Source organism: Salmo salar, chromosome ssa22, assembly GCF_905237065.1.
Source record: "Salmo salar chromosome ssa22, Ssal_v3.1, whole genome shotgun sequence".
NCBI lineage: Eukaryota > Metazoa > Chordata > Actinopteri > Salmoniformes > Salmonidae > Salmo > Salmo salar.
This window is the reverse complement of record NC_059463.1, coordinates 51,720,667-51,734,721: the sequence shown is the minus strand read 5'-3', so window position 1 is coordinate 51,734,721 and position 14,055 is coordinate 51,720,667. Positions and strand designations below refer to the sequence as shown.

General features: G+C 42.0%; 2 protein-coding genes across 4 annotated transcripts in view; one reads left to right on the top strand and one right to left on the bottom strand.

The window, feature by feature from the left end:
- Nucleotides 1-1,056: 1,056 nt before the first annotated feature.
- On the bottom strand, nucleotides 1,057-3,946 carry nat8l2 (N-acetyltransferase 8-like 2). Its single transcript, XM_014168177.2, has 2 exons — nucleotides 3,556-3,946; nucleotides 1,057-2,351 (listed from the first exon to the last, which is right to left on the bottom strand). Coding segments are annotated over exons 1-2 (675 nt in total). The 5' UTR covers nucleotides 3,557-3,946; the 3' UTR covers nucleotides 1,057-1,677.
- Nucleotides 3,947-8,875: 4,929 nt separating this feature from the next.
- Nucleotides 8,876-14,055, top strand: part of slc12a5a (solute carrier family 12 member 5a) — a 340,288-nt gene continuing 335,108 nt past the window's right edge. Inside the window, exon 1 of one of the 3 annotated variants that reach the window (XM_045705395.1) lies at nucleotides 8,876-9,461. In XM_045705395.1, the coding sequence (XP_045561351.1) occupies nucleotides 9,299-9,461 (163 nt within the window). In that variant the 5' untranslated portion in view covers nucleotides 8,876-9,298. The remainder of the gene's footprint in view (nucleotides 9,462-14,055) is intronic. The other 2 variants (XM_045705394.1, XM_045705396.1) reach the window with 2 other exon arrangements.

Genomic DNA, 14,055 nt, shown 5'->3' with positions numbered 1-14,055 from the left:
GCCTTGGTCAAGGAGGTGGCCAAGAACCCGATGGTCACTCAGAGTTCCTCGGTCGAGATGGGGAAAACATTCCAGAAGGACTCTGCAGCACTCTACCAATCAGGCATTTATGGTAGAGTGGCCAGACAGAATCCACTCCTAAGTAAAAGGCACATGACAGCCTGCTTGGAGTTTGCCAAAAGGCACCTAAAAGACTCTCAAACCATGAAAAACAAGATTCTCTGGTCTGATGAAACCAAGATTGAACTCTTTGGCCTGAATGCCAAGTGTCACGTCTGGAGGAAACCTGGCACCATCCCTACGGTGAAGCATGGTGGTGGCAGCATCATGCTGTGGGGATGTTTTTCAGCGGCAGGGACTGGGAGACTAGTCATGATCGAGGGAAAGATGAACGGAGCAAAGTACAGAGAGATCGTTGATGAAAACCTGTTTCAGAGCGCTCAGGACCTCAGACTGGAGAAAAGGTTCACCTTCCAACAGGACAACGACCCTAAGCACACAGCCAAGACAATGCAGGAGTGGCTTCGGGACAAGTCTCTGAATGTCCTTGAGTGGCCCAGCCAGATCTCTGATTTGAACCCGATCGAACATCTCTGGAGAGACCTGAAAATAGTTGTGCAGCGACGCTCCCCATCCAACCTGACAGCGCTTGAGAGGATCTGCAGAGAAGAATGGGAGAAACTCACATACAGGTATGCCAAGCTTGTAGCATCATAACCAAGAAGACTCGAGGCTGAAATCGCTACCAAAGGTGCTTCAACAAAGTACTGAGTAAATGGTCTGAATACTTATGGAAATGTAATATTTCAACAATTTCTAAAAACCTGTTTTTGCTTTGTCATTATGCTGTATTTTGTGTAGATTGACGAGGGAAAAAAAACATTTTAGAATAAGGCTGTAACGTAACCAAATGTGGAAAAAGTGAAGGAGTCTGAATACTTTCCAAATGCACTGTATATAGTACATATTGGTCATATGGTATATATACATATATGTATAGTATATATAGGTCATATTATATATATAGGTCATATAGTACATATTGGTCATATAGTATATATATTACATATTGGTCATATAGTATATATAGTACATATAGGTCATATATAGTATATATAGGTCATAGTATATATATATATATATATATATATATAGTATATATAGGTCATAGTATATATATATAGGGCGCTCCAATTCTGTTCCTGGAGAACTACCTACGTCCTGTAGATTTTCACACCAACCCTAATCTAGTGCACCCGATTCTAATAATTAGCTGATTGATAAACCCTAATCAGGTTAGTTATAACTGGGGTTGGAGTGAAAACCTACAGGAACAGGTTTGGAGAGCCATGGGTCATAGGGAAGACGATTAGGGAGAAAACTCTTTAGCTGGTGGTGGCAATGAGAGAGCAGTTTCCCAACCCCCCTCCATGAGAATGTTTTGCGGGGGTCGCGACTCACGAGTGTGAAACTGAATGGGGAAAATACATATTTTTCTAAAATATTTCAATAGGCTACATTATACCATTTTATATTTTGACCTTTGCTTATTCGATCTAGTTACTAATATAGGCCTACGGTATTGCATCAAATTCTTGTCTCAAAGACATCTAATCTGTGCTTCAGAACCAAAAAGAGGCACATCTTAACACTTACTATACCAAATCATGGGAAGGCCTATATGACTTTTTCCATCTTCAGAATGGTGACTCGGGATATAATTGTCATCCATTCAGGAGAATACGTCTTGGTGTGTGACAGGATGTGCGAGAAGCCCAGTTTCTTATACAGGGCCACTGCAGAAGTCTGGATGGAACTGGTTTCCAGGACGACCTTAGAGAACCCTCGCTCTTTACAAAAGTCAATAACGGTCTGGGTCATCCTGTAACCGAGCCCTGTCCGACGACACTTCGATGATACAATCATCCTGAATAGTTCACCGCACATCTCCCCGTCTCTTCTGCCCACCACGGCCACCATACCTAAAATCTCAACCCTGCCGTTGACCTCAGTCTCAGCCACCCAGAAGCAGTTGTCGGGGTGGCTCAGGTAGCATCCTGGAATGTCCTGCATGTCCGTACGCAGCCTCTCTCTGACGTAACTGGCGTACAGTTGGCTGCAGCAGTAGTAGACCAGACCTACCCAGGATCCAGCCAACAGCAAGGCCCAGAGAGTAGACCCACCTCCCAGCATGTACCCAGCCACAGAAAGGAATAGGGTGACGCCCACATTGACAGGGTTGCTAATGGCGTTGTAGAACGAAGGGTTGATGTGCTCCAAGATGCCATCACTGAACAGGGTTAACACAGCATCCTTGTCGGAGGGCCTGTATCGTCGGACCACCAAATGCACTATTGGGAGGAAATATATCATATGATTAGACATCCCCATAAGGTGTAGTTACAAACTGTGGAATGTTCCACAGTATTATACCATACTATACTTTAGTACTATACTATATTGAATGAATTCAATGAAAATGTATGGAAATAAAAACACTAACAAAAGTTGTGGGTAGATTTCAATTCTCCAAACAATACAGTTCTCAGTGTAACCTATCTATCTATCTATCTATCTATCTATCTATCTATCTATCTATCTATCTATCTATCTATCTATCTATCTATCTATCTATCTATCTATCTATCTATCTATCTATCTATCTATCTAGTGTGTTCAGTGTAACCTATATATTTATCTGGTGTCTTCTTCTAAATGTATTTACTGTTACTAAACAACATACAATGTATAATTCTGAAAGGGTAATTGACTACAAAGTCACCATCATTCAAATATATTTAGCATGTTAGGCTCGTTATTACAATATGTAATACCAATGTCATATCCACTAGGCCACTACGTGTATTTCAGACGTGTACTACCAATGTCATATCGACCCACTAGTAGGTCAGGGCTGATCTTGCCAAGTACCTCAACTTCACAATGACTTCATCCACGGAGTTGAGTGCAGACTAGAGCTTTTCAAATGAACATCTGACTCCTTCGAGTTGCTATGCTGCCGATACTTCAACATGTCAATTCTTAAACCTTTACCATGTACCTATGTTTGTCCTCTGTTCTTGTGTGCCTTTCTTTGTTTGCAGAAATCCATATATTTTTTATAAAACCTTACGTTAGTAAAATACAACCACCAAATGTTACTAATTGCTGTTGCTCTAAAATGGCAGCTCAGGAATCCGCATGTGCCTCAACAAGGAAACAGTTGGTGGTTGTATCTGATTAACGTTTTATTAAAACGGATCGGTTTCAGGAAACAAAGGCACGCAACAACAGAGGACAAACATGGGTACACGGATAGTGAAGTATTGACTGCATAGTGACTCGAACGATTCCGAGGTTCATTTGAAAACTCTATAGTCTGCACTCAACTCCGTGGATGAAATCCTGATGGAGTTGAGATACTTGGCAACGGCTGACCATGAACGTCTCCATTTGAGGGTACATGATCAGCATAATGAACATGTCTGATGTAGGCCTAGCTGTCCAAACTCACTGCTCAAAACGGAGACGTCACTCACAATAAAACACCCTTACTTTTTCAGGTTGTCTGTGAACTTCCAGCCTTCTGTTCCAATTCCAGCCTTGTGACTAGGGATTAAATATAGGCTATATTCAACAGCTGCAGAAAGGATATAACGTAACGTCAAAAGGCGTAGGCTCTGGAAAAAGTCATTTTTCAATAACGAAACGTTACACAACTTCGTTTATGTCCGTGCAAAGTCCACAATGCAAATTGACCCAGTCAATCTGCTTCAAATTCAAGTTAAAATAAAATGCTACAAAATATTCCAGAGTAGGCTACATTAACGTTACAATAAAGATTTTGAGAATAAAAACATAACTTGCATAAAAGGTAGGCTCCACGCGAGTCCAACAACGCAAACGTTGCGGTACCCATGGCCTTCCCTCAAACTCAGTCATGTGATTCCATTGTGGGAAAGTCATTATTCTATAGTTATGGTAATGAGTAGGTCGAAGGCAGACTAAACTACCTTAACAATAATAATAATAATACAATGATTTAATATACATGCTTATATTAATAATACTATATCATTATTACTACTATTATATTGGTATGTATAGGCAGTGGTGTAAAGTACTTAAGTAAAACCACTTTAAAGTACTACTTAAGTCGTTTTTTGGGGTATCTGTACTTTACTTTATTATTTATATTTTTGATTACTTTTACTTTTACTTCAGTACATTCCTAAATAAAATAATGTACTTTTTACTCCTTACATTTTCCCTGACACCCAAAAGTACTCGTTACATTTTGAATGCTTAGCAGGACATGAAAATGGTCCAATTCAGGACTTATCAAGAGAACATCCCTGCTCATCCTCTGCCTCTGATCTGGCAGACTCACTAAACACAAATGCTTCATTTGTAAATGATGTCTGAATGTTGGAGTGCACCCCTGACCATCCATAAATTCAAAAAACAATAAAATTGTGCCATCTGGTTTGCCTAATATAAGGAATTTGAAATGATTTATACTTTTACTTTTACTTTTGATACTTAGGTATATTTTTGAAATTACATTTACTTTTGATACTTAAGTACATTTAAAATGAAATACTTTTAGACTTTTACTCAAGTAGTATTTTATTGGGTGACTTTCACTTTTACTTGAGTCATTTTATGCTAAGGTATCTTTACTTTTACTCAAGTATGACAATTGGGTACTTTTTCCACCACTGTGTATAGGCTGTGCATTGAAGCCTACCAGAAATGTGAATATCGGGAATCCTGGGCCTTACCCATCAAATGTGACTTGCCTTCTCATTTACTTCACTCATTTCCTAAAATGGGTTTCTATTTCACAGTGGTGTAAATTACTTAAGTAAAAAATACTTTAAAGTACTACATAAGTAGTTTTTTGGGGTATCTGTACTTTACTATTTATATTTTTGACAACTTTTACTTCACCACATTCCTAAATAAAATAATGTACTTTTTACTCCATATACACTGCTCAAAAAAATTAAGGGAACACTAAAATAACACATCCTAGATCTGAATGAATGAAATAATCTTATTAAATACTTTTTTCTTTACATAGTTGAATGTGCTGACAACAAAATCACACAAAAATAATCAATGGAAATCCAATTTATCAACCCATGGAGTTCTGGATTTGGAGTCACACTCAAAATTAAAGTGGAAAACCACACTACAGGCTGATCCAACTTTGATGTAATGTCCTTAAAACAAGTCAAAATGAGGCTCAGTAGTGTGTGTGGCCTCCATGTGCCTGTATGACCTCCCTACAACGCCTGGGCATGCTCGTGATGAGGTGGCGGATGGTCTCCTGAGGGATCTCCTCCCAGACCTGGACTAAAGCATCTGCCAACTCCTGGACAGTGGTGCAACGTGGCGTTGGTGGATGGAGCGAGACATGATGTCCCAGATGTGCTCAATTGGATTCAGGTCTGGGGAACGGGCGGGCCAGTCCATAGCATCAATGCCTTCCTCTTGCAGGAACTGCTGACACACTCCAGCCACATGAGGTCTAGCATTGTCTTGCATTAGGAGGAACCCAGGACCAACCGCACCAGCATATGGTCTCACAAGGGGTCTGAGGATCTCATCTCGGTACCTAATGGCAGTCAGGCTACCTCTGGCGAGCACATGGAGGGCTGTGCGGCCTCCCAAAGAAATGCCACCCCACACCATGACTGACCCACCGCCAAACCGGTCATGCTGGAGGATGTTGCAGGCAGCAGAACGTTCTCCACGGCGTCTCCAGACTCTGTCACGTCTGTCACATGTGCTCAGTGTGAACCTGCTTTCATCTGTGAAGAGCACAGGGCGCCAGTGGCGAATTTGCCAATTTTGGTGTTCTCTGGCAAATGCCAAACGTCCTGCATGGTGTTGGGCTGTAAGCACAACCCCCACCTGTGGACGTCGGGCCCTCATACCACCCTCATGGAGTCTGTTTCTGACCATTTGAGCAGACACATGCACATTTGTGGCCTGCTGGAGGTCATTTTGCAGGGCTCTGGCAGTGCTCCTCCTGCTCCTCCTTGCACAAAGGCGGAGGTAGTGGTCCTGCTGCTGGGTTGTTGCCCTCCTACGGCCTCCTCCACGTCTCCTGATGTACTAGCCTGTCTCCTGGTAGCGCCTCCATGCTCTGGACACTACGCTGACAGACACAGCAAACCTTCTTGCCACAGCTCGCATTGATGTGCCATCCTGGATGAGCTGCACTACCTGAGCCACTTGTGTGGGTTGTGGACTCCGTCTCATGCTACCACTAGAGTGAAAGCACCGCCAGCATTCAAAAGTGACCAAAACATCAGCCAGGAAACATAGGAACTGAGAAATGGTCTGTGGTTAGCACCTGCAGAACCACTCCTTTATTGGGGGTGTCTTGCTTATTGCCTATAATTTCCTGTTGTCTATTCCATTTGCACAACAGCATGTGAAATTTATTGTCGATCAGTGTTGCTTCCTAAGTGGACAGTTTGATTTCACAGAAGTGTGATTGACTTGGAGTTACATTGTGTTGTTTAAGTGTTCCCTTTATTTTTTTGAGCAGTATATTTTCTCTGACACCCAAAAGTACTTGTTACATTTTGAATGCTTAGCAGGACAGAAAACGGTTCAATTCACACACTTATCAAGAGAACATCCCTCGTCATCCCTACTGCCTCTTATCTGGCAGACTCACTAGACACAAATGCTTTGTTTGTAAATGATGTCTGAGTGTTGGAGTGTGCCTCTGGCTATCCGTAAATTTAAAAAAAACAAGACAATTGTGGCGTCTGGTTTGCTTAATATAAGGAAAGTTTTATTATTCATACTTTTGATACTTAAGTGTATTTTAGCAATTATATTTACTTTTGATACTTAAGTATATTTAAAACCAAATACTTTTAGACTTTTACTCAAGTAGAATTTAACTGGGTGACTTTTACTTGAGTCATTTTCTATTAAGGTATCTTTTCTTTTACTCAAGTATGACAAGTCAGTACTTTTTCCTCCACTGCTATTTTATGAAAATACACTGAACAAAAATAAACACCATTTCAGAGATTTTACTTAGTTACAGATCATATAAGGAAATCAGTCAATTTGAATGAATTCATTAGCCCCTAATCTATGGATTTCACAAGTGTAACAAGTGCGCTGAGAGTCAGGAAGCAAGTTCAGGGAGTGAGTGTTTTAATAAATAAACGTAACATCATACAAACCAAGAAACTCGAACAACGCACAGCCATGACTCAGAAACAATAACGCCTGGGGAAGGAACCAAAGGGAGTGACATATATAGGGTAGGTAATAGGGTAGGTAATCAAGGAGGTGATGGAGTCCAGGCGAGTCTGATGACGTGCAGGTGTGCATAACGATGGTGACAGGTGTGCGCCATAACGAGCAGCCTGGTGACCTAGAGGACGGAGAAGGAGCACACGTGACAACATAACTGGGATTACAGATATGCATCTGTTGGTCACATGCCTTTAAAAAAGGTAGGGGCATGGATCAGAAAACCAGTCAGTATCTGGTGTGACCACCATTCGCCTCATGCAGCGTGACATATCTCCTTCCTATAGAGTTGATCAGGCTGCTGATTGTAGCCTGTGGAATGTTGCCCTACTCCTCTTCTATGTCTGTGAGAAGTTGCTGGATATTGGCGGGAACTGGAACACGCTGTTGTACATGTTGATCCAGAGCATCCCAAACTTGACCAATGGGTGACATGTCAGCTGAGTATGCAGGCCGTGGAAGAAATGGGATATTTTTAGCTTCCAGGAATTGTGTACAGATCCTAGCGACATGGGGCCGTGCATCATCATGATGAAACATGAGGTGATGGCGGTGGATGAATGGCACGACAATAGACCTCAGGATCTCGTCACGTTATCTTTGTGCGTTGATATTGCCATCGATAAAATGCAATTGTGTTCGTTGTGCATAGCTTATGCCTACCCATACCATAACCCCACCATGGGGCACTCTGTTCACAACGTTGTTATCAGCAAACAGCTCGCCCACACAACGCCATACACGTTGTCTGCCATCTGCCCGATATAGTTGAAACCGGGCTTCATCCGTGAAGATCTCACTTCTCCAGCGGCCATCGAAGGTGAGCATTTTCCCACTGAAGTTGATGGTGAGGACGACGAGTACACAGATGAGCTTCCCTGAGACGGTTTCTGACAATTTGTTCAGAACTGCTTTGGTTGTGCAAACCCACAGTTTCATCAGCTGTCCGGGTGGCTGGTCTCAGAAGATCCTGCAGGTGAAGAAGCCGGATGTGGAGGTCCTGGGCTGGCGTGGTTACACATGGTCTGCGTTTATGAGGCCAATTGGACGTACTTCCAAATTCTCTAAAACAATGTTGGAGGCGGCTTATGGTAGAGAAATGAACATTACATTCTCTGGCAACAGCTCTGGTGGACATTCCTGCAGTCAATATGCCAATTGCATGCTCTCACAAAGCTTGTGGCATTGTGTTTGTGACAAAACTGCTCATTTTATTGTACCCAACACAAGACGCACCTGTGTAATGATCATGTTGTTTAATCATCTTCTTGATATGCCTCACCTGTCAGGTAGATGGATTTTATCTTGACAAGGCGAAATGCTCACTAACAGGGAAGTAAACACATTTTAGCACAACATTTGAGAGAAATAAGCTTTTGGTGCTTATTGAACATTTCTGGGATATTTTATTTCTGCTCATGAAATATTTGACCAATACTTTACATTTATATTTTTGTTCAGTGTAGAAACATTCTTATTTCAAACGCTGCATAGGCTATCAAGAAATTGGATACTTCATTACCACCTCTCATTTCTTTACATAAGAAATTAAGTGACTTATAGGCAATAAGGGAGATAACTATAAAAATGGCATTACTTAAATTATGGGGTTAATGCACAAGGGGAACATTGTCTTTCATGGTAAAAGGTATGGCTTTCTATACTATCTATTTACCAATATTACACCGGCTTTAGGACCCAGGTGCACAACCGTTTCCAGACACTGGTTGAAGTGATAGCTTATTCTCGTCATTCAATATCTCATATCAACGAACAAAACGCCGCAGTTTCCAAAGACAAGACAGAGGGAAACTTGTTGCGGATAGAGATCTAGTCAATGATACCGAGGACAATCACTTGGGTCGGTGTACAGCCTTCTCAACAGCTGTCAGGAGCTTCTATCTGCGTCTCCATCTGCATCCTCGGTGAATTCCTCCACCGGGGCGCCGCCAAGGCAGGAGACTCGCCGCTTGTTTCACGGTTGTGAGGTACCACCGGAGACACCATGAGCCAGAGGTTTACCGTGACCGCCTTTTCCAAGAGCGACAGCGGCCGTAACGTGTCAGACATCCAGGGCGAGGTGAACCAACTGTTCGAGGGAGATGAACCCACTCCGAGCTCTTCAAACAAAGAGGTGTCTTTCAATACGGAGGTAGTGGTCGTGCAAGGTAAGATGTGCGCTTCTACTGTATAGTATCCAATGCTGGGCATCATGTTAACGCCTGGATGGTTGCTGGGTGCCACCATAGTGTCTGTGAACAGATGTGTGTGACATGAATTTTAAATGACCGCAGGTCAACAATTTTCCATTTGCCAAACAACAGCCTAATAGAAATAATTGCTATCTAGCCACAGGTGCAGTGCGCAAAATGTTAATCGAAATGCCATTTTCTAGATGTTTTATGTTTTTTTGTTTTTAAGTTAATTCAAATGACGGACATGACAGACAGAACATATATATATGTTTTTATTATAATGAAGTGGCTTTTTAACTAGCAAATAACCAACCCAATCACATCAATCATTTACACGCTATTATTATGGAACATTGTTTGTTGCACATGAATGATTAGTTGGAATATTGTGCATTTGTCTTGGAGCTATGGTGTCATTGAATGTTGAGTCACAGCAGCTAACCCTTGCAGCAAGACAAGCATACACTACTGGCTGAGACTCCATGAGTGTGCATTCATCTTACTGAGACTGTCTGGATGCCGGACAGGTGTATGGCAATTCAATACAAACCATCACCATACAAACCCCTCCCTCTAAAGCTAGAAATGAATAAAACCTTAGTTTCTGAAGATCTGTTGATGGTATTACATTTAGCCACGTTGTTCCTTAATCGTTCTAGCAGTTCACTCTTACCGCATGTAGGCAATATTCTATAGACTGAGAAGAAATGCAATAAATCATGTTCAGTTCACAGTAAAACCATTCAGAACAGATCAATAATGGTCATACATTGTTTATCATAGGGGCTGGTCCAGTGTAAACATTTAGCATACAGATGACAGTTCTGCTAATTCTATTTTCATTGCTCATTTATCACTTCCCGAGGGTGAATTCAATCAAGTGTGTGTGTGTGTGTGTGGCATATACCTTTTCCCTGAAGTCAATGAATTTTAGAAAGGTTTTTGTGTCTTTAATGATTTTTGGTACTCTATGTCAGTGGTTCCCAAACTCTGGGGCGCGCCTGAGGGGTTGGCTGGGGGTGGGGCAGGCCCCCCTCTCCCAATATTTTTGTGTGTGTGTGTGTGTGTGTGTGTACCAGTCAAAAGTTTGGACACACCTACTCATTAAAGGTTTTTTTTCTTTATTTTTACTATTTTCTACATTGTAGAATAATAGTGAAGACATCAAAACTATGAAATGACACATATGGAATCATGTAGTAACAAAAAAAGTGTTAAACAAATCAAACTATATTTTATTTGAGACTCTTCAAAGTAGCCACCCTTTGCCTTGATGACAGCGTTGCACACTCTTGGCATTCTCTCAACCAGCTTCATGAGGAATGCTTTTCCAACAGTCTTGAAGGTGATCCTATATATGCTGAGCACTTGTTGGCTGCTTTTCCTTCACTCTGCGGTCCATCTCATCCCAAACCTTCTCAATTGGGTTGAGATGAGGTGATTGTGGTCATTTGATGCAGCACCATCACTCTCCTTCTTGGTCAAATAGCCCTTACACAGCCTGGAGGTCTGTTTTGGGTCATTGTCCTGTTGAAAAACAAATGATAGTCCCACTAAGCGCAAACCCATGGGATGGCGTAACGCTGCAGAATGCTGGTTAGGTGTGCCTTGAATTGTAAGTAAATCACAGTGTCACCAGCAAAGCCCCCCCACACCATAACACCATCTCCTACATGCTTCACGGTGGGAACCACACATGCGTAGATCATCCGTTTACCGACTCTGTGTTTCACAATGACACAGCGGTTGGAACCAAAAATCTCAAATTTGTACTTATCAGACCAAACGATAGAGTTCCACCGGTCTAATGTCCATTGCTCGTGTTTCTTGGCCCAAGCAAGTCTCTTCTTCTTATTGGTGTCCTTTAGTGGTGGTATCTTTGCAGCAATGTTATTCCCGCAGTCTCCTCTGAACAGTTGATGTTGAGATGTGTCTGTTACTTGAACTCTGAAGCATTTATTTGGGCTGCAATCTGAGGTGCAGGTAACTCTAATGAACTTATCCTCTGCAGCAGTGGTAACTCTGGGTCTTCCTTTCCTGTGGCGGTCCTCATGAGAGACAGTTTCATCATAGCACTTGATGGTTTTTGCGACTGCACTTGAAGATACTTTCAAAGTTCTTGAAATGTTCCGTATTTACTGACCTTCATGTCTTAAAGTAATGATGGACTGTCGTTCCTTTTTCCTTATTTGAGCTGTTCTTGCCATAATATGGACTTTGTCTTTTACCAAATAGGGTTATCTTCTGTATACCACCCCTACCTTGTCACAACACAACTGATTGGCTCAAACACATTAAGAAGGAAATAAATTCCACTAATTAACTTTTAACAAGGCACACCCGTTAATTGAAATGCATTCCAGGTGAATACCTCATGAAGCTGGTTGAGAGAATGCCAAGAGTGTGCAAAGCTGTCATCAAGACAAAGGGTAGCTATTTTGAAGAATCTCAAATATATTTTTATTTGATGAACACTTTTTTGGTTACTACATGATGCCATATGTGCTATTTCATAGTTTTGATGTCTTCACTATTATTCTACGATGTAGAAAATAGTACAAATAAAGAAAAATCCTTGAATGACTGGTTCTATATATATACAAAAGTATGTGGACACCCCTTCATATGAGTGGATTTGGCTATTTCAGCCACACCCGTTGCTGACAGGTGTATAAAATCACCATGCAATCTCCAGAGACAAACAGTGGCAGTGGAATGGCCTTACTGAAGAGCTTAGTGACTTTCAACATGGCACCATACTAGAATGCCACCTTTCCAACAATTCAGTTTGTCAAATTTCTGCCCTGCTTGAGCTGCCCTGGCAACTATAAGTGCTGTTATTGTGAAGTGGAAACGCCTAGGAGCAGCAACGGCTAAGCCGTGAAGTGGCAGGCCACAGAAGCTCACAGAACTGGACCGTCAAGTGCTGAAGCATGTAGCGTGTAAAAATAATCTCTCCTTGGATGCAATACTCACTACCGAGTTCCAAACTTCCTCTGGAAGCAATGTCAGCACAAGAGCTGGTCCCCGGTAGCTTCCTGAAATGGGTTTCCATAGCCCGAGCAGCCGCACACAAGCCTAAGATCACCATGCCAAGCGTCGGCTGGTTTGGTAAAAAGCTCGCCACCATTGGACTCACGTTTCACCATCTGGCAGTCCAACGGACAAATTGCAAAATGTATAGAATTGCAGGAAATAAGCTTTACTGTCTAACAATTGTGTTACAAGTTGACTTCCCAAGCCATTGTAAAGTCTTAATACCATACTAATGATAGCTAATTATCTAGGTTTCAGGAAGACTGGTGAAGGACTAAAATCGGTGCAGCAGTTATTGTGCAAAATCCAATGACCCAATTTAATTTTGAAAGCAACTAAATGGGAGCATGATTCAACCAAACCAGTTTATGCAGTAGGCCGGTAGACCTATCTTTTTTTATTTGTCTACTGACTGTATACAGGGGTTTATTCTTAAAACTGGAAGCATAAATCTGTGAGGAGAAAGTCTACCTAACACATGCAGAGAAGGGGTTCCCAAACTTTTTCACTCAGGCCCCCCTTCCAGCATTGGGGAACAGCTCCCGGCACCCCATGTCTATTTCTATGGGCACAAGTATTGTACATGACACAAACTGTTCACACCCCTCTTGTTGGTGGAGAGACAATTGTCCAGGTTTAAAGCTTAAGGGTGGCAGGTAGTCTAGCGATTTAAGCGCATTGGGCCAGGAACCGAAAGGTCATTGGTTCAAATCCCTGAGCCGACTTGGTGAAAAATCTGTCGATGAGCAAGGCACTTAACCCTAGTCGCTCTGCATAAGAGTGTCTGCTAAATGACTGAAATGTACATGTAGTCTCAATTAATCAAACACATTAGCCTATTTTCTGATTGTCAAAGTCTCATATATTTTGTTCAAACTTGTAATGCACATTTTAAAGCTGTGGTGTAAAAACATTGGCAGCGTCAGAGGGGTTGGGTTAAATGCGTACGACACATTTCAGTTGAATGCATTCAGTTGTACAACTGACTAGGTATCCCCCTTTTCATTTGAAATTTGATTAAATCCATCCCCTTGTTTTCTCATTACACCGACTAAAGCCTCTTGTCCTTTGCATTGGCACCTGACCTGCTCCAAGCTGCCAGCCGCGTAAAGATATTGGAGGAGCGGGAACACTACGGTTATATATGGGACAGCTACTTCTGACCGGTTGCCACAGTTAAAGTCCGGAGATGTGAGTAATGAAAGTCGTCCATTACCTATTCCACTATGTCACCGGTGCCACCAAGGGCCAATACTTATATCCCCTACTTTGTGAAATTAGTATGGAAAATGCCTTCTCAGCACTTCTCAGTTTTCACTTTGCAAAATAAATACTGTTGCGCGTATCAATCACTTTCTTGGCCAGAGCCTGCATTACAAGTAGGAACAAATCTTGCCATCTCCTCGTTTTCCCCTGGAAAAGAGAAACCTCTTCACAGAGGGACTCCCTTAGTCGCCAGGAGACACGGCGGTTGCACAGCCTTGTGGAGGCTCTTGTCTCTGGATCAACGATAACAGTTTCCATGGCTACA